The sequence below is a fragment of the Schistocerca piceifrons genome, chromosome 4 (genome assembly GCF_021461385.2).
Source record: "Schistocerca piceifrons isolate TAMUIC-IGC-003096 chromosome 4, iqSchPice1.1, whole genome shotgun sequence".
Taxonomy (NCBI): domain Eukaryota; kingdom Metazoa; phylum Arthropoda; class Insecta; order Orthoptera; family Acrididae; genus Schistocerca; species Schistocerca piceifrons.
In genome coordinates this window covers 404719427-404741615 of record NC_060141.1, presented here as the reverse complement: position 1 = coordinate 404741615, position 22189 = coordinate 404719427, and the positions used below count along the sequence as shown (strand labels likewise).

The 22189-nt window shown below is 39.3% G+C and overlaps 1 protein-coding gene across 2 annotated transcripts in view; it reads left to right on the top strand.

The window, feature by feature from the left end:
- LOC124795419 (CREB-regulated transcription coactivator 1-like) overlaps positions 1-22189 on the top strand; it is a 372101-nt gene that overhangs the window by 335008 nt on the left and 14904 nt on the right. For both annotated transcript variants that reach the window (XM_047259442.1, XM_047259443.1), the window contains one exon: positions 5612-5828. In XM_047259442.1, the coding sequence (XP_047115398.1) occupies positions 5612-5828 (217 nt within the window). The remainder of the gene's footprint in view (positions 1-5611; positions 5829-22189) is intronic.

Sequence of the window (22189 nt, the reverse complement as noted above, 5' to 3'; positions counted from 1 at the left end):
AATGATGCAGATAACCATACTGTAGGTCAACCACATGGGAGATGTATCTGTAGAGAGGCCAGTTCCTTAAGAGGACAGCAGCTTTTGCAGTAGTTGCAGGGTAAGACTCAATGATCGATTGATGTGACCTTGTAACATGGTCTTCCTGCAGTGGTACGGCAAATGCCAGAAGGATCATATTTATTGGTGACATACAACTCTATTGTATGGTTTAATAATGCTGCCATCCTCTTGGGTAAAATACTCTGGAGGTTAAACAGCCATACTTTCAGACTCCAGGTGGGGCTACTCAGAATGATGATGTCTTCAAGAAAAACAAAACTGCTGTTCTGTGGATTGGAGCATTGAATGAATATTTCAACCTTCAATCGGGTAGAAAGGTTGAAAAATTTAAAAAGATAAATGGATAAGTTGGAGAAATATGTAGTTGTAATTAATGTAGTAAGAAGGCAGGAAGATCAAAAAATTAAATAGGACAATACAGGAGCAGGTCTGATAATATATAAGAAAATAGCTATGTAAGTTACTGTGAACAATATAGTGAACACACTATTATAGCCAAGATAGATACAAAACCAACATCCACTACAGCAATAAGAATTCATATGCATACAAGCTCCACAGGTGATGAAGAGATTGAAAGAATGTAGGATGAACTAGTAGAAATTTTTCAGATAGTTAAAGAAAAATTTAATTTTAATGAGGGACAGTAGTTCTATAGTAGGAAAATGAAGAGAATGAACAATAGCTGTAGAACATGGGCTGTGGCATTACAGCAAAAGGGAAAGTCACCTGATAGAAATTCACAGTGACCCCAATTTTTTTGCAGTGAACACTTGGTTTAAGATACATGAAAGAAAGTTATGTACACTGAGGTGACAAAAGTTATGGGATACCTCTTAATATCATGCCAGACCACCTTTTGTCTGGTGTAGTGCAGCAGTCTGGCATGGGAGTGACTCAACAAGACGTTGGACGTCCCCTGCAGAAATACTGAGCCATGCTGCATCTATAGCTGTCCATAGTTATTAAATTGTTATCAATGCAGGCTTTTGTGCACAAACAGACCTCTTGATTATGTCCCTTAAATGTTTAATGGGATTCATGTCAGGTGATCAGGGTGGCCAGTTGAATTGTCTAAAATGTTCTTCAAACCAGTCCCCAATAGTTGTGGCCTGGTGACATGGCACATTGTCGTTCATAGAAATTCCATCATTCTTTGGGATCATGAAGTCCATGAATGTCTGCAAAAGGTTTCCATATAGTCAAACATAACCATTTTCAGTCAATAATCAGTTCAGTTGTACCAGAGGACCCAGTCATTCCATGTAAACACAGCTCCCAGTGTTACAGAGTCACCACCAGTTTGCACAGTACCTTGTTGACAACTTGGGTTCATGACTTTGTGGGCTGTGCACCACACTGGAACCCTACCATTAGCTCTTACCAACTGAAATTGGGACTCATCTGATCAGGCCACAGCTTTCCAGTCATCCAGCATCCAACCATTATGGTCATGAGCTCAGGAGAGGCATTACAGGCAATGTCATGCTGTTAGCAAACGCACTAGAGTCGGTTGGCTGCTGCCAGAGCCCATGAATGTCAGATTTTGCTACACTGTCCTAATGGATAATTTCACCATATGCCCCACACTGATTTCATGGGTTATTTCATGCAGTGTTGCTTGTCTGTTAGTACTGACAACTCTGCTCGAACACCATTGGTCGTGGACATTAAGTGAAGGCCTTCAGCCACTGTATTGTCTGCAGTGAGAGATACTGCCTGAAATTTGGTATTGTTGGCACGCACATCACTGTGGATCTCGGAATATTGAATTCCCTGACAATTTCTGAAATGGACTGTCCCATGTGTCTGTCTCGAACTACCATTCTGTGTCTGTTAATTCCCATCGTGCAGCCATAATCACATTGGAAACCTTTTCACATGAATCACCTGAGTACAAATGACAGCTACTCCAATGCACTGCCCTTTTATACCTTGTGTTTGCAATACTACCGCCACTTGTATATGTGCATAACACTATCCCATGACTTTTGTCACCTCAGTAAGACAGTGGAAAGTTTCATATAGATTGCATAATGGTAAGACAGATTTTGAAACCATATTTTAAGCTTCAAAACATTTTTAGAGGCACATGTGGTCACTGACCGTAATGTAGTGGTTATGAACTTCAGATGAAAACTGAAGAAATTGTGGACAGGTGGGAATTTAAAAGTGAGAGGACCGGGATGATTTGAAAGAATCGGAGATTGTTGAGTTTTAGTGGGTGCCGTAGGCAATAACTGACGAGATCAGAGGAAAGAAATAAAAAGGAAACAAATCAATAGACTTGAGAGGTGTGCAGTAGTGAAGGCAGCAGAAGATTAAATGGGCAAAAAAGTTAAAGCGCAATAGAAGACATTGAATAACACAGGAGACTTTGTATTTAATTGGTGAAAGGGGGAAATATAAAGATGCACCAAATGAAGCAGGTGAAACCGAATACAGGTGTCAAAAAATTAGCTTGACAGAAAGTGCAAAATGCCGAGGCAGGAAACACAAGGTTGTATAAACATGGTTGATTGTGGGAAAGATAAATGTTGCCTACAGAAAAATTAGAGAGACCATTGCAGAAAAGAGCAGCACTTGTATGAATATTAAAAGTGCAATTTGCAAATCAGTACTAAGTGAAGAAAGGAGGACCTTAAATGAATATATTATAGAAGGCGGAACACTGAAAGACCCAAGTTGATACAAGGTTCCTGAAGTATGTGATAGTCCCTCAAAATTATTGAAATCCTTGGGACAGCCAGCCACAGCAAAACTATTCCACCTGGTAAGGAAAACGCTGTTAGTGAGACAGGGTTACACAAAATATATACAGAAGAATATAGAAGCCAACCTCAGGGAAGATCATTTTCGTTTTTGAAGAAATGTAGAAAGATGTGAGGCAATAATAGTCTAGAACCTATCTTAAAAGATAGACTGAAAAGAGGTAAACCTGCATTCATAGCATTTGCAAATTTAGAGAAAAATTTTGACTTTGTTGATTGGAATACAATTTTGGCAACTTTGGTGGTAGCAGGGGTAAAGTATAGGGAGTGAAAGTTTATCTAGGGTTTGCACAGAAACCGGACTGTTGTTGTAAGAGTTAAGAGTTGAAGGACATATAAGGGAGGCAGTAGTTGAGAATGTAGTGAGATAGGGTGTAATCTGTCCTCCATGTTTTTCAGGCTGTACATTGAACAAACTTTGAAGGAAACCAAGGACAAATTTGGAAAGGGAATTAAAGTTCATTTGGGAGGGGGGGGGGGGGGGGGCAAAAAATTTTATGTTTAACAGTGCCATTGTAATTCAGTCAGAGACTGCAAAGGACTTGGTAGAGTAGTTGCATGGAATGAGTAGTGTCTTGAAAAGAGTTTATACGAAGAACAGCAATTGAATTAAAGCAAAGGTAATGGAATGTAGTCAAATTAAATCAGGGGATGCTGAGGAAATTCGATTAGGAGTGAGATAGTAAAGGTAGTTAAGTTATGTTATTTGATCAGAAAAATAAGTGAAAATGGCCAAAATAGAGAGGATATAACATGCAGAATGGCAGTAGGAAGAAAAGTTTTTCAGAAAAAGAAGGATTGTTAACATTGAATATACATTCAAATGTTAGGAAACCTCCTCTGAAGGTAATTGTCTCAAGTACAGCCTTGTACAGAAGGTAAATGTGGACAATAAATGGTACAGACAAGAAAAGAATGGAAGCTTTTGAAATTCTGCACTGCAGGTGAGTGCTGAAGATTAGATGAGTAAATTGGAGAATTAATGAGGAGATACTGCGCTTAATTGGGGAGAAAAGGATGTTTGGAACAACTTGGCTAAGAGAAGGGACTGGTAGACAACACATCCTGAGGCATCAGGGAGAATTGGTAAGGAGATACTGTGTTAAATTGTGAAGAAAGGAAATTTATGTGACAACTTGGCTAAGAGAAGTTGGTTGACGAAACATCCTGATGCATTAAGGAGTAATCGGTGTGGTATGAAGGGAATTGTGGGGACTTATAATTTTAGAGGGAGACCAAGGCTGGACTACAGTGTGCAGATTCAAATAGGTGTACATTACAGTGAGAGTGAGGCTTGCACAGGGTACACTAGTGTGGAGTGCTATATCAAACCGGTCTTCAGATTGAAGACCGCAACAACAACCATCCTAATCTTCTACTGTTCATTGTAATCATCCCGACAAAGTGATGGGCTGAGTGCCCACAAACTATCACTGAATTAAAGAATATGCTATTCAGACACATACAATTACCAATATCCATTTCATAAAACGTGTTTGCAGGATAAACATTCTGTATTTGAATTACTTAAGTGTTTCATGCTACTGGAAAGGTGCAATATACAGTCAACTTGCAGTAGTTTTGTTCGTCATTGAGAAATGCTGTTACTTGGGTAGACCCACATTAAACTAGTTTCTTTTTTGATTACTGACTGTGCCCAATGTATTTGCAGTGAAATAAGGAAGACAATTTAAATCAAAATACCAGGTACCTAGGTTTGATAATGAGAAGCTCCAGCTGGCCGGAGTGGCCGAGTGGTTCTAGGCGCTTGAGTCTGAGCTGCGCGACCGCTACGGTTGCAGGTTCGAATCCTGCCTCGGGCATGGATGTGTGTGACGTCCTTAGGTTAGTTAGGTTTAAGTAGTTCTAAGTTCTAGGGGACTGATGACCTCTGCAGTTAAGTCCCATAGTGCTCAGAGCCATTTGAACCATTTTGAAAAGATCAAATGGAGTATAAATAATGGAAGTAGTAATGGTAACAACTGTTTAATTGAAGTGCTGAGCAATCAGTAGCCACATCAACAAATTTTGAAAATGTTGCTAAGCTTATGGAGCTAGCTAGTAAAGAATACACGAACACATCTCATGCTTCAGTGCTGGTAAAATTTATTGGCCAGGCCAGTGTAGCAGAGAAGTGATGCTTGTGCGTATGTGTATCACGTACAAGTTAGTCCTGAAGAAGGACGTTGCCCATAAGGTTAGTAACATTTCAGTCCTGTTTATATGCCTATCGACACTCGAGTACCGCAGCTATATTGTGGGTTGTTATCTTTACTCTGTCCCTTATTATATTTATATTTTTTCCTTCACTGCTGTCACCAGTAACTCTCATAATTACTACCATGAAAGAAGTCAGCATCTTAACTAATTCATTTCCCAAACATTAGAGATTTGTGTATCAGTTCTCTGTGACAGTGTTGTCATACCACTGACGGCAAAATTTTTGCACGTAAAAGGACGAAAGTGTAAAGTTTTCATTTGTTGATGCTTTTGTGGGATTTGTTCACCATGCTTAGAGTAATGTAAAATTGCACAGTTGCTGTTATTATTTTGTAATGCTAAAATTGACTGGAAATTATCATTTTTAAATTATTATTTGATTATCAGGTTATTTTAACCTGTGGAATGTATAAAATGTGTAAATCATGTAACTAACTATATTGAATAAATGCTACAAATATACATTTCCATTTGGATACTCTTTCATTGTGTTCTGATCACTATTTAGTAACTAGTGATGTTACTGGCTGTTTCACATTTATGTTTAAACTACACAGGCAATCAACCACGGAAGCCCAGTAGAAGAGAGTTCTGGTCTGACACAGATCAGCAGCCAAGAACTGAATGCAGCTGACCATGGTTACTACAGCCAGTCCCCATCACAACTTCATTACAACCGTCCAGTGGCAGTCAACCCCAGTGGGGGTAGTACCCAGCAGACAACACCACAGACACCAAATACACCCTCCAGTATTCCTGATATTATTCTAACAGGTATGCAGTGCTCATTTTAATGACTAAGTAGGTTTCATTTATGAAAATCACATTATCAATAACTGTAAGGGAATACTGAAAATTAGTAAAGACTTGGACTGGAAACCACAGTTTTTGCAAACACTTGTATTTACAGGAAGATATAAAATAAATTAGGATAAAAATTAAAATCGTTATAGCTTTGTAGGGCTGAAACTAATTTTAGACTTAATTAATTAGGAGTATGAAAATACCATAAGTCTCTCTCTCTCTCTCTCTCTCTCTCTGTGTGTGTGTGTGTGTGTGTGTGTGTGCGTGCGTGCGTGCGTGCGTGTGTGTCCCTCCAGTAAACACAACAGCAAAAATTTCTGTACTACCAGGGTTATTCAATAAGTAATGCCCCACATTTTTTATAAAAGGCCATTAATATACATAGACAAATGTACTTGTTGGTGCTTCACATTTGATATTTTTTCTATGTGCTGGTGAAATTTCAAACCATTCTGGCAGATGACAGAGCTATAGTACAGCATCAAAATGACATCTACATATGACTCATGTTACAAGCCGGTGCTGTTATTTTATTCTTGTCTGCAGAAAAAGAAACCTTGGTGAACATCCATAAACATTTGTGTGCAGTGTATGGCGATGCTGCTGTTGATAGGAATGCAGTTGAACAATGGGTCAAGAAATTTACAGCCTCCGGAAATGCAGAAACAGAACTCTGTGATCAGCCACACTCGGAACTTCCTGTCAAGCCACTACTCCATACATGCTGAATCGTGCAGATGTCATGATTCATGCCGACTGGTGCATCACAACTCAACAGTTGGCTCTGCAGTTGTCGGTCAGCATTGGAAGTGCATCTGTGATGATCGAGACTCTCGGCTATTCAGAGAGATGCTCACAATGGGTTCCACGAATGCTCACATCCAAGTTGGGTTGGACATCATTGCCTCATCCACCCTACAATCCAGACTTGACACCCTCAGACTTCCATCTCTTTGGGCCACTTAAAGATTCTCTACAGGGAACACACTTTGAAGATGACAGGAGTTCCAGTCATGCAGTGAAAACATGGCTATGCCTACATGACAAGAGCTTTTACCAGCAGGAAATACATGCTCTGTCAAAACATTGGCGTACGGCCATAGAACGTGATGGAGACTACGTAGAAAAATAGGACATGGATGAGACATGTTGATGTATATTGTCACAAAATTCTAACTCTTAACAATAAATATATTCTGAGAAAAAAAAGTGTGCAGCATTACTTATTGAAAGACCCTCGTAAGTATATTTGATTGATATTGCACATTTAAATGTTACAATATTTTGAAAACTGTCAGAGACTACTGTGTAATTTGTTGAAATATTGTGCACAGAATGAATTTATCAACTTGGTTATAAATTTGAAAACATAATATCTTATTGTATTTTGTCGTATTTACATACTTCAGCTACTTCATTCTTTGTATATTCCAGGTGCCACGCATGCAGTGTCTCATTATGATGAGACACATGCTAAATGATTTTCAAAAGTAATACTTTTCTTCATAAAAAGCTATAAGAGAATTATCTGTTTATAACTTTGTCCACTGAGTTAGATTTGCAAAGCAAAAATGATATAAATGTCCTAGTAATTTCTACTTGTCTAAATGGCTCCTGTTTGCGCTGCTCTGCCCTAGTATTGAATTCCTTTTTTTCTGATGGTGGTGGGTGCAAGGAGATTGTGTTAAGCTGTTCATTGCAATCTTCATGAGGAAGCTATTTCCAATTATAACTGCATAATATGCGTAAAGCAAAATGTATGGCTATAGATAGAGAGATGCTGAATCAAACGCATTTGGCTGTCAAGAGATCAATATGTGATGCCTTCAATGATTATTGTAGCAGAACATTGTCAAGTGATCTTTCGCAGAACCCAAAAGAATTCTGGTCGTATGTAACGGCTGCTTGTGGCACCAAAGTTAGTGTCCAGTCCCTAGCAAATGAGACAGGAACTGAAATTGAGGATAGCAAAGCTAAAGCTTAAATGCTAGACTTGTTTTTAAATGTTGCTTTACAAAGGAAAATCCAGGAGAATTACCTCAATTTAATCCTTGTACCACAGAAAAGAAGAATGAAATATTAAAACTGAACAAAGCTCCAGGCCCCTATGGAATCCCTATGATCTATTGTAGATACCTAAAAAAAAAAAAAAAAAAAAAAAAATAATTACTGTGCCCAGTTCTTGGAAATAGGCATAGGTCACACCCGTCTACAAGAAGGAGAGTAGAAGTGATCCATAAAACTACCGCCCAATATCCTTGACATTATTTGTAGCAGAATCTTGGAACATATTCTGAGTTCAAACATAATGAGGTATCCTGAACAGAACGACCTCCTCAGTGCCAACCACAATGGATTTTTGAAACATCGATCATTTGAAACACAACTCGCACTTTTTTTACACGACATACTGAAAGCTTTGGATCAAGGCAACCAGATAGATGCAGTGTTCCTTGATTTGACTCAGTACCACACCTATGATTATTGTCAAAGGTATGACCTTATAGGGTGACATTTGTGACTGGATTGAGGACTTTTATGTAGAGAGGGCACAGCAAGTTATCTTGGAAGGGGAGTCATCATCAGATGTGGAAATAACTTCAGATGTGCTGGGACCCTTGCTGTTTGCATTGTATATTAATGACCTTGCAGGCAATATTAACAGTAAAATCAGGCTTTTTGCAGATGATGCAGTTATTTATAATGAAGTGCTATCCCAAAGAAGCTCTATAAATATTCACTCAGATCTCGATAATATTTAAATGTGGAGCAGAGATTGGCAACTTGCTCTGAATGTTCAGAAATGTAAAATTGTGCACGTCAACAAATGAAAACATGTAGTATTCTAAAACTATAATATCAATGAGTCACTGTTGGAATTGGCCAACTTGTACAAATACATGCGTGTAACACTTTGTAGGGATATGAAACAGAATGACCACACAGGTTCAGTCAGAGGTAAAGGAGGTGGTGGACTTCATTCACTGGGGAAGTACAATCAATGTGCAATCAATGTACAATTCACTCATGCAACAAGTTCTAGAATACGCTAAAGTGTGTGGGACACGTACTGGATACAACTACAGGGAATATTGAATGCATACAGAGAAAGGCAGCACAAATGGTCACAAGTGTGTTTAATCTGAGCAAGAGTCTCATGGAGATACTGAAGGAACTGAACTCGTAGACTCTGGAAGATAAATGTAAACTATCAAGAGAAAGTCTATTCACATAGTTTCAAGAACTGGCTTTGAATGATGACTCTAGGAATATACTAGTGTGAATGGAACAGGAAGAAGCCCCAATAAATGGCCCACTGTGACATACCCTTTGCCATGCACCTCATAGTGGTTTGCAGAGTATAGATGTAGATGTGTAATTCCTTTTAGTGTGCACCACCAGATATTTTTATCTTTCTGCCTTATGGATTTAAGTATACCTTCTCTTCCATGCTCTACTGTTACTGATAAAGTTACTTTCCATCTTGCATAGAACTGTATGAATAACATGTTTTAGAAGTTAGGTTTTTTGTGATCACTTAATTACCTCATTACCTGTAAACCTCTTATTTTGAAATTGTGGAAGTTTCAGAATAAAAGCCTTCAGTTCATATTTATGCAAGTCTTACAGAAGTATCAAGCTGTCAAATAATTTTGTTACTTAGGACAGATTTTTTCCTTTTATTGTATAAGCATTAAGAATATAACATGCTTTTACAAAAAAAATTAGCAAGCACTCAAGGTTTGAGGGAGCACTAGAAGTATGTGTGATAAACAGATACTTTTCTGAAGTTGACAACCAACCATTAAGTTCTGCTAGTGATCATAACCTTCTGGTTTTCTGATATTTAAGGAATGAATAATATGCATTCAATAGCTGTAGCTGTAGGTGTAGGAAACATGCAGCAGTCCTCAGCAGTTAGGAGGCGTAAGTCAGTAGCAAAGTCTAACAGAAAGAAGGAGGTTGTGCTGCTAGGTAGTTCAGATGGTAGAGATGTGGGCCAACAGGTGCAGGATGTGTTGGGGAGTGAGTACCAGGTCACCAGCATTGTGAAGCCTAGTGCGGGGTTGGCTCAGGTGACTGACTGCATAGAGGAATTATAGGAATTTTACGAAGGAGGATCAGGTAGTGATAGTGGGTGGAGCATGTAATAGTCTTGATAGGGATGGGGAATATGATGTAGGTGGTGACCTGGTAAAGATAGCTACTCAAACTGGTAGCACTAATGTGCATTTCATGCAATTGTTTCAGCATCATGATCAGCGTTATCTTAATGTGGCTGTTAGGTGCGTTAACATGGGGCTGGAGAGGGCACTGATGGCAGAGGGCATGGATCACATTGTAGTGGACCCAGTTTAGTCTATCAGTAGATCATGTTTCAGTAGGCATGGACTGCGCCTCAATAGGTGTGGGAGGAGGAGGCTGGCAAAGCTTATAGGTGACAATGTAGCGGGGGGGTGGTGGGATCACACATGGAAAAATTCCTGTAGTAATTGGTGTTAGAGCTGCACCTTTTTTAGATGGAAGTCACTGATAGGTATACCTGCTTAAAGGAAGTCCCTCTAACCAAGGAATCACCTTCAGAGAACGTCATGTTTCCAAGTAGAGAAGGAATTAGTGAACTTGCTTATAGATGTTGACTCTGAAATTACTGGTATATTGGAGCAACACTTAAATAATTTGACAGTTCAGAGGCTTCCTTTATCAGGATACAGATTAGCTGGCTCTTTTTCAAAGAATTCCTTGCGAGGTGGCGCAGTGGCCATGTATGTAAAATAACAATATTCCATTTGAGTCCATAGATGTATCACAGCACTGCACTGAACAGATATTAGAATAGTCCATTAAATTTTGGGCATGTTTCCGCACAAATAAAAAAGTTTCCTCCACTGATATTTCGGCCATGTATCATCTGGCCATCCTCAGAGTGAGTCACAAGACTGACGACAAGATGCCAAGCAAGCCCTTATATGCTCCACGGTGGCGGTACAGCGCAAGCGGGTCACAGATGCTGGTTGGCAGCAAAAAAAATACAGACATTCGATTCGCTTATCGATGTATGATTGGCGACAGTGACACCATAATGACTTTTCTGCAGCTCTGTAGTTTATTTACCCTAAGAGCCGGATTTGGACAAAGCATGGAATCTGGCTCTTGGGGGGGGGGGGGGGTAATTAAACTGCAGATAAGTCATTATGGTGTCCCTGTCGCCAGTCATACATCGATAAGCGAATCGAATGTCTGTATAAGCGTATTTCTTTGCCGACGACCAGCATCTGTGGCCCACATGTGCAGTACTGCCGCGGTGAAGCATATAAGGCCGTGCTTGGCATCTTGTCATCAGTCTTGTGACTCAGTTTGAAGATAGCTGAACGATATGCGGCCAAAATATCAGTGGAGGAAATTTTACTTGCGTGGATGCATGCCCGAAATTTAATGGACTATTCATTACGCCGCAAGAAGTTGAAAAGATTTTTGAATGTTGTCCAGAGGCAGTTGAATTTAATGAAACTAATTTTCTAATTTTTATTGTTTGGAGGTCCCCTAACTCTGACTTCAGAGCATTTCTGCTCAAGCTAGAGAGGGTTCTCGATTCACTTTATGGGAAGTACCAGAAATTAGTTATATGTGGTGACTTCAGTATTAATTTTGTATATGATTGTGCAAGAAAAAGGATGTTGGTAGATCCCCTAAATTAATTTGATCTGATGCAGACTGTGTTTTTTCTAACTATGGTGCAGTAGAACAGTAGTAAAGCCATAGACAATATTTGTAGTCATTCTTCATTATTAAATGGGCATTCTGTTAATAAAAGGGTGAATGGCATTTCAGACGACCATGATGCACAAATTTTAACACTGAAAGGCTTTTTTACTCAAACAGATGTCGCATATGATTAAAAACTATGTAGGAAAGTTAATCCTATGGCAAAAGAGAGTTTTCTAAAACTTCTCAAGGAACAAGAGTGGCAGGATGTTTATAGTGCCAACAACATAGATGACAAATATAATGCTGTTCTTAACACATTTCTCGTGCTCTTTGAGAGATGCTTTCCATTACAATGTTCTAAAAGGGGGTACTAGCAGAAAAGGCAGCCGAGGGGGGGGGGGGGGGGGGGGGGGGGGAGGGGGGCTAACTAGCGGGATAAGGATATCATGTAGAACAAAGCGAGAATTAGATCAAAATGTTAGAAGTAGTCACAATCAAGCTACAGTTCTCCATTACAGTCAGTATTGTAAGGTGCTTAAAAATGTTATCAGGATGGCAAAGAGTATGTGGTGCACAAATAGAATAGCTAATTCACACGATAAAATTAAAACCATATGGTCAGTTGTGAAGGAAGTGTCTGGTCAGCAGCACAAGGTAGATGATGTAGTTTGTAGTAAAAATATTTCTGTTACTGATAAGTCAGTACAGTATTTAACAATCATTTTCCGAGTCTTTAAATAAAAATTTAGTTTCTACAGGGAATCATGTAACTCTCTTGGAAAATGCCTTTCCGGGACTGATGTCTGAAATACTGCTCTGCGATACTGACGAGAGGGGAGATTGAGTCAATAATTAAATCACTGAAGTCTAAGGACTCTCATGGATATGATGGAGTGCCTAGCAGAATATTAAAGTACTGTGCTGCACATGTTAGCCCTGTACTTAGCCATATTTGTAATTTTTCCTTTAGGAATGGTCAGTATCCTGAACAATTAAAGTACTCAGTAGTAAAGCCGCTTTATAAAAAGGGCGAAAGGAATAATGTAGACAATTTTGTACCTATTTCTGTGCCATCAGTTTTTGCTAAAGTTATTGAAAAGGCTCTGTGTCAAAGGATAATTGATCATTTTATATCACTTAATCTTCTATCAACTGTACAGTTGGGCTTCAGAAGTCATTTAACAACTGAAAATGCTATATTCTCTTTTCTCTGTGAGGTACTGGATGAGTTAAACAAAAGGTTTCAAATGCTAGGAATATTTTTTTGATTTAACTATGGCGTTAGATTGTGTTGATCATGAAATATTGCTCCAGAAGTTGGACCATTACAGAATACGGGGAGTAGCTCACTATTGGTTCACCTCTTACTTTAACAGGGAGTGCCCTAGGAATCAGTGTTGGAGCCACTCATGTTCCTTATTTATATAAATGATAAGTCCTCTAGTATTACGGATAACTCGAAAATACTTCTGTTTGCTGATGACACTAGTTGGTAGTAAAGCATGTTGTGTGCCACATTGGCTCATTTTCAAACAGTGCAGTTCATGACATAAGTCCATGGCTTGTAGAAAATAAACTAATGCTAAATCACAGTTAGACTAATTTTTTACAGTTTCTAACACATAATTTAACAAAACCTGACATTTTAATTTCACAAAATGGGCATATGATTAGTGAAACTGAACAGTTAAAATTTCTAAGTGTTCCGGTAGATAGTAAGCTGTCGTGGAAAGCCCACATTCAGGATCTTGTTCAAAGACTTACCATATTTTACTATTCGAATGGTATCTGAAGTAAGTGATCATTTGACACTAAAATTAGTCTACCTTGCATATTATCATTCGCTTATGTTGTATGGTGTTATATTTTGGTGTAATTCTTCCTGTTCTAAAAGGATGTTATTGGCTCAAAAATGGGCGGTTTGGGGCATAAGTGGTGTAAGTTCGTGAATCTCTTGTCAACCCCTGTTCACTAGTCTGGGTATTTTGACATTGGCCTCTCAATATGTATATTCTTTACTATTGTTTGTTGTTAACAATAGCAGCTTGTTCCCAAGAATAAGAAGCTTTCACTCAGTTAATACTCAGCAGAAATCCAACCTGCATTTGGATCAGACTTCCTTAACTCTTGTGCAGAAAGGTGTGCAGTATACTGCTTTATCCATTTTCAATAAGCTACCACAAGAATTCAAAAATCTTAGCAGTAATCCATGCACTTTCACTCCTTCTATTCTGTCGAGGAGTTCATTGAAAAATTAAGCTGATTCTTATGTTGTATTGTTGACTGCATTTACTGAAACTTACTGCTGACTTTTTTTGTTTCACAGACATTTTATTTTTAGCTGTTATTACTTTTATGTTGTAATTTCATGTACTGACACGTTCCATGACCTTGGAAATTTGCTTGTCAATTTGGTCCTATCGAGCTTGATGTGTAAATAAATAAATACAGAAATGATATACTGCTAGGCCAAAGTTCACATGAGGAAATGGACCACAAGGGTTCCATGACCGTGGCACTTGATCGTCGGGAGTATGTGGCTGAGGGACTGCATCAGCTTTCAGACAGCACTACATACAAAGTTTGCCAAGGTAATCCATTCCTGATGTCCAGGCGGAACTTCAAGGAATCCTCAGAATCTTAGGCCCCCTACAAAACCTTTCACCTGACTCCATCAACCTCCTGACCCCACTGACACCCCGCACCCCTACCTTCTACCTACTTCCTAAAATTCACAAACCCAATCATCCAGGCCGCCCTATTGTAGCTGGTTACCAAGCCCCCACAGAACGTATCTCTGCCTACGTAGATCAACACCTTCAACGCATTACATGCAGTCTCCCATCCTTCATCAAAGACACCAACCACTTTCTCGAACGCCTGGAATCCTTACCCAATCTGTTACCCCCAGAAACCATTCTTGTAACCATTGATCCACTTCCTTATACACAAATATTCCGCACATCCGGGGCCTCGCTGCGATGGAGCACTTCCTTTCACGCTGATCACCTGCCACCCTACCCTAAAACCTCTTTCCTCATTACCTTAGCCAGCTGCATCCTGACTCACAACTTTTTCACTTTTGAAGGGTAGACATACCAACAATTAAAGGGAACAGCCATGGGTACCAGGATGGCCCCCCTCATACGCCAACCTATTTATGGGTCGCTTACAGGAAGCCTTCTTGGTTACCCAGGCCTGCCAACCCAAAGTTTGGTACAGATTTATTGATGACATCTTCATGATCTGGACTCACAGTGAAGAAGAACTCCAGAATTTCCTCTCCAACCTCAACTCCTTTGGTTCCATCAGATTCACCTGGTCCTACTCCAAATCCCATGCCACTTTCCTTGACGTTGACCTCCATCTGTCCAATGGCCAGCTTCACACATCCATCCACATCAAACCCACCATCAAACAACAGTACCTCCATTATGACAGCTGCCACCCATTCCACATCAAACGGTCCCTTCCCTACAGCCTAGGTCTTCGTGGCAAACAAATCTGCTTCAGTCTGGAATCCCTGAACCATTACACCAAGAATCTGAAAACAGCTTTCGCATCCCGCAACTACCCTCCCGACCTGGTACAGAAGCAAATAACCAGAGCCACTTCCTCATCCCCTCAATCCCAGAACCTCCCACAGAAGAACCCCAAAAGTGCCCCATTTGTGACAGGATACTTTCTGGGACTGGGTCAGACTCTGAATGTGGCTGTCCAGCAGGGATACGACTTCCTCAAATCCTGCCCTGAAATGAGATCCATCCTTTATTAAATCCTCCCCACTCCACCAAGAGTGTCTTTCTGCCATCCGCCTAACCTTTGTAATCCCTTGGTTCATCCCTATGAAATCCCCAAACCACCTTCCCTACCCTCTGGTTCCTACCCTTGTAACCGCCCCCGGTGTAAAACCTGTTCCATGCACCCTCCCACCACCACCTACTCCAGTCCTGTAACCCGGAAGGTGTACACGATCAAAGGCAGAGCCACGTGTGAAAGCACCCACGTGATTTACCAACTGACCTGCCTACACTGTGAAGCTTTCTGTGTGGGAATGACCAGCTACAAACTGTCCATTCGCATGAATGGACACAGGCAGACAGTGTTTGTTGGTAATGAGGATCACCCTGTGGCTAAACATGCCTTGGTGCACGGCCAGCACATCTTGGCAGAGTGTTACGCCATCCGGGTTATCTGGATACTTCCTACTAACACCAGCCTATCAGAACTCCGGAGATGGGAACTTGCCCTTCAATATATCTTCTCTTCCCGTTGCCCACCAGGCCGCACCCTCCGCTAATTTCAAGTTGCCGCCGCCCATACCTCACCTGTCATTCAACAACATCTTTGGCTCTGTACTTCCGCCTCGACTGACATCTCTGTCGAAACTCTTTGCCTTTACATAGGTCTGCTTGTGTCTGTATATGTGCAGATGGATATGTGTGTGTGTGCGCGCGAGTGTATACCTGTCCTTTTTTCCCCCTAAGGTAAGTCTTTCCGCTCCCGGGATTGGAATGACTCCTTACCCTCTCCCTTTCGTATTTCCCCTCTCCTTCCCTCTTTCCTGATGAAGCAACCGTGGGTTGCGAAAGCTTGAATTTTGTGAGTGTGTTTGTGTTTGTTAATGTGTCTATCAAAATACCAATGCTTTCATTTGGTAAGTTACATCATCTTTGTTTTTAGATATAAAACTATTTTTTTGTCATTTGTTATCTGACTTTCTCTGTTAAGGCCCCCCCCCCCCCCCTCAAGAATGGGTGAATGCAGTCAGTAGATACAGTCATTTATGTTACATATTTTTATAATCGTGAACTCATCAGATTACAATAGCAAATGTGAAAATACACAAAAAAAAGAAAAAAAAAATTAACTTAAAGCTTAAAATTAAAAGATTCGCAGAAATCTGGCTCTGGTATATTGCCAGTATCAATATCGATAAAAGGCAAAAATCATCAACCTTATCTATTCTTGGGATGGATGAACTGTCTATATACATAATAAAATTTGTACGGAACTCTCAGAGCAAGAGTTCTACACAGATGATATGTACCTGATGTCCATTATGATGAGCTACTGTTTCCCAGAATTCTCCCAATAAAACAAAGTTGACTATTCGGCTGCCTTATATGCTTGTTCCATTTCATGTCACTTTGCAACATTATGTCTAGATATTGATGTATGTGACTGCGTCAGCAGCACACCACTAATACTGTATTCGAACATTACAGGAATCTTTCTCTTACTTGTCTTTATTAACTTCCATTTCCTCACATTAAGAGAATGCTACTATTCATAACTTGAAGTATAAATTGTTTCAAAGTCATCCTTATCCTTCTGCAGACATTCGAAGACAACCCTTTTCCATACATTACAGCATCATCAACAAACCATCGCAGATTGCTGCTTATTGTATCCATCAGAGTGATTGTGTATATTGAGAACAAGTGCACCTTTTTCTCTAATGAACACGCCATCCAGAACAATGTACTGGGTTCTATTACTTAAAAAGTCATCAAGACATTCACATATCAAAACCTTATTCCAGTTTAGATCTTCATTATTAATAGTCTGCAGTGTGATGCTGTGACAAACTCTTTGTAGTTTTCTGCAAGCAAATCAGGATGGCAGCTGCCACTATTTCAGCTGGTTCATCCAACTCGTAGGTCTGGTGCCTGAGAATACACCTTGGAAATATTTTCAGAAGAGGATACTCAGAGGGAAAAGGATGAGGAACTCGAATAAATAACGGGAACTCGAGGAGTATGTATGATAGGAAACTACTGTAAAATCCTATGGGGCGTTAACACACTGACTGTGTTATGCAGTCTTGCAGTACCTTGCACAGTTAAGTAGCACAATAATCTATGTCCTGTACTGAGCGCAGAGTAATGCAAGTCTAGCATCTGAGATGGACTGAGTTTAGAATTCTCAGCAGTGCCGGTGGCGCCGCTTATAAAGGCTATCATGATGGATCCTCCACGTGATCACATGCTGTCCTCCTGACCTCTCTTCCTTTCAGAAGCTTCTCTACAGCTGGCCCTGCAGTCTGTCTTTACAACACCCCCCCCCCCCCCCCCCAACCCCACCTCCCCCCTCTGAGGGAAAGTTCTGCAATCTGTGTTCTTAGAACTGCAAAGTTTTTCTGGCAGCTGCGTTAGTATGTGCATCATGAATTCATTACTTTATTTACACTTTCCTCGTACATTATTCTTTTATGAGAAATATCTTTCTTCATTTACACAAATACGAGGTGTAATCAAATGAGAATGGGGTTTTTCTTAAATAATCTTTATTTGTTCATCGACATAAACTTTGTCCCTTTCGGAGTAATCCTCCTCAGATATAATACACTAGTGCCAGTACACTTTTTCAAATCTTAGAAGCACTTCTGGAACAGCTCCTTCAGCAGTTCTGTTTTCATCTCATCAATGGTGGCAAAACAATGTAATTTCCTGGTTCTCTTCAGCCTCAGGAATAGAAAGAAATCGCAGGAGGCCTTGTTTGGTGAATGTGGTGGCTGAGGCAACACAACGGACTTGTTTTTCTGGAGAGAGGGGGGCGGGGGGATTGCACACAAACATTGAGGTTTAAATGGGAGCCTTACCATGATGTGATTTCCACGAATGGTTTTGGCACAATTCTGATCGTTATCTTCGGATTGCTTCACGAAAATGATGCATAACTTCCAGGTAGTATACCTTATTGACCATGCAGCCATAAGGCAGGAACTCATGATGCACATCCTGTTGTAATCAAAGAAGATACGAAAAAGAACCTTCACATGTGATCAAACTTGTTGAATTTTTTTCGGTCCTGGCTCTTCAGGCAGTTTCCATTGAGATGATTTTTTTTTTGGATCATTATTGACCTGGATCATTATAGTCTTCTTTCGGCCATTCTTGAGTCATGTCTACATGACATTGATTTTGGCCAAAACTCAACAATTTGTGAAGAAACTTCGCTGCCATATGTTTCCTGCACAAAACATTAAAAAAAATTTCTTGACATGAGCCCAAATTATATGCCAATGTCATCACCCACCCCTCTGATAGTGATTCAGTGATTTTTCAGAGCCATTTTCTTTACTTCTTCCCCAATGTCGTCAGTAACTGATATGTTAGGGCATCCATGGCAGTCTTCGTCTTCAACATGTTTTTGACCCTCTTTGAAGTGTTTATACCACTCACAAATTCTTGTCTTATTCATTGTAGATTCATCAACATTTTTAATATGGTGCTGCACTACATTCAATTTTTCAAGCAAAATTTATTGCTAATTCTTTGATCCATCTTTTTGTTTTACATTAAATTCGCCAAGCACTCGAAAACCTGTGTAACAAATTTCAACTTTCGACAATAAACTTAATATTCAAAACAGCTGAAAATGCAAACATACACCAGGAACTGGTGTACCAACAAGATTAGAAAAAGAAATTAATTTCTGATCAGCACTCATATATTTTACTATATGTATTCTACTACACATTTATTTTTTTACTATACATTTATTTTACTATACCTACTGTACATATTCACTTTTTCTATTCATCAGTAATCTGGAAAAACAGCTTTTTCCTATGTGCACAATTAATCATATCTCTTTCATCATGTGCGACTCAGAATAATATCCTCATTTTGTAAACTGTAAGTATCCTCTCAACCTCGTACAAAAACAAATCTACCCTGCTTTATCTTTCCAGTCTCCCACCATCTCACAAAGTCCCACCGTCCAGCCACAGAGGAGCATTCCCCTCGTAACAACCTCTTGTTATGCCCTGAAATGAGAAATGTCCTGTCCACTACCCTTCCCACCCCTCCCACAGTGGTATTCCGCTGTCCACCAAACCTACAAAATATACTTGTCCATCCCTACATAACCCCTGCTCCCATTCCAACACTACACAGCCCTCATTCCTCTATCGCACACTTTTTACTACTTCTCTCCTTTTCCGCTGCCCCCCCCCCCAACAACGTTCCACTCCCTCCGTCCGTCTAACTTCCTAACAGCACATAGCTACCCTACCTTCTTTCCACTTGTCCCTGCGCGCTCCCCAACAACAACATGTCACTGTCCGCCACCCCTACCCTACTATCCCTCCTCCTCCCCACCCAAGTCTCCACCTTACCCTCACCTAGTCACCACTCCCATCATGCATTGATTCTGCTGCTCGCAGTGTGGCCTCACTTGCCTGAGACTGCAGTTGTGTATGTGAGTTGTGTTTACGTGAGTTTTTGTATGTGTGTGTGTGTTAGCCATCTGATTCTGATGAAGGCCTTACTGGCTGAAAGCTACATTTGCAACAGTCTTTTTGTTGTGCCTCTCTGCGACTCAGCGTCTACGCTATATGGTGAGTAGCAACTTTCCTTTTCGCCATATTGTTACGTTCTATCCCCATTTTGAATTAGACATATTCATTTACGCTTGTATCTGCATACAGCAATAATAACTCTTTGTCTTAAATTATACATTTCCTTTACACTGTATACATTTGCACAGATTAACTCATTTACCATAAAGACATGATAATCTTCTACTTATCAAAGGCAACCTACATTATTTTCATCATAAACGTATTTTAAATACACAAGTCATAGTGTATATGTTTGCCTAAAGCAATTCATAAACTCACCATGATCACTATTCCTTTCAAGCCATACGTTTGCACAAAGCAATACTTATCAGAAACACACTATGATCTTCTTTCTTTTAATTTATACTTTTGCACAAAGCAGTTTCTATCATAAACTCGTTGTGATCTCTTTTGTAGTCAAGAATTCACAGCAATGTCATTTTGGGCCATCTTCAGCTTATTATCACTTCAGCTCTGGTTTATCTTTTTGACATTAGCATTAAGGTCTGTCTTCTCTCCACGTCTTCAACATCTTGTTGATATAACGCTTTTCTTGTATGTTACATTACCACTATCCTTAGCTGCATATCTAATGAGCAGTCTCGTAAATATATTTTTTTTTCATTTTCTTGTAAATCTCGTCAAACAGGCTGGTATCTGACCAGTTCCCTATCAGAATACCAATTTACTATCTTATTTCTCACATATTTTCTTACAACAGTCATCACCTATGGTTATATACTTGAACTGAAAACAGTCTTTACAACAATGACATTTCCGACAAATACACAGAATCACAATCATAATTGCTATACTTGTCTCCATATAACTCCAAATGGGTATGTAATTGCTATACTTGTCCCCATATAACTCCAAATGGGTATATTACTTAATAAAATCCCACTAAAAGGAGTAGTATGCTGATACGAAGTTTCATTCTCCAACTCGTCGAGTTTATGACGTGCTACACTTAAATCATGCAACTGTCTTAGCATGTGCTCAACAGGCAAATTCAAATTAAATTGTGTTATTTGTCTTTTTTTAGTTGACAATACAGCACTCTGTATCCATATTCAAGTTTGGATCTGTATCATTTTTTGATATGTTTGTTCTTATAATACATTCTTATTGTATCAGTATTTGAGCACCATATCCTCTGCATTTGCCCAAAAATTTCAATTAGCTTGTACTACAAATAACTACATCAGTGAGTTCACTGTCACTGTGTAATACTGTAAGACCTCCATCTTTTGGTGCTACAAATAACACTCATTGCCCATTATTTATGTTCAAACACTTTCATTCAATACTGTATATACTTCTGAGTGCAGTATTTGGGCATCTTCAACGCAGTGTAACATTCTTGCTTTGGATATCTCATGATCTTAAATCAACAAAAGAATAAACTTCTGCTTATACACTCTCTGACTTTGATCTCCCATTTTATGTAATAATTGACCATTACTCTGATTAACATTTTGTATTTTAGCATCATCTGTTAACAGTATTTTCTTCTCTAGGGTTATATTCATAAATAACTGTTTCCTTGCATCTACATCAACAGGAGGTGGCCAAATTTTGTACATATCACAATTCTATCTACGAGGCGAATATTTATTATGTAACTTAAAATATTTCCAGCAGTGAATACTTCAAGATCAATTACTTTAAGCAGTTGATAATCATTGTCAGTAACCTGTAAGTGCTTATCTTTAATGTCATATTTTATCAACTGTCATCTTTTATCAACTCAAGATATTTGACTACCTGCACAGGATTAATTAGGTGCAGTTCCAAAATACTGTTCTCCACATTTATGGTTGCTGTAATTAGCAAATAATATTTGTGTTCAAACTCATTAAAGATGGATATCAACTGAATTAGCTGCTCATTACATTCATCTATACAACAACTCCCTGTAGCCTTCTGTCAGCACTTTTTTGAGACTGTATTAGAGTCAAACCTCGACAAAGTGAATTTCATGGGACCATGAAAATGAAATTGTTGTTCCAGCATTATTGTTATAGTGAGGTTTTGTTATCATAACTTGAAGCAAGGAGCCATGTTTTCATGGCTGAGAAGTACATTACTGTAGTACTTTTCTGATGAAAAAAGACAAATAATGAACACATTTTGTTCACTTCATTTATTAATACTGTACCTGTAGAGTATCTTACTTTTGTGTACAGAAACATTCACTTATTTCCCTTTCTTTCTTTTTTCTTAAAGATTGTTTTGTGGATATTGTGTATATCTCCTCAAAGCAATCAAT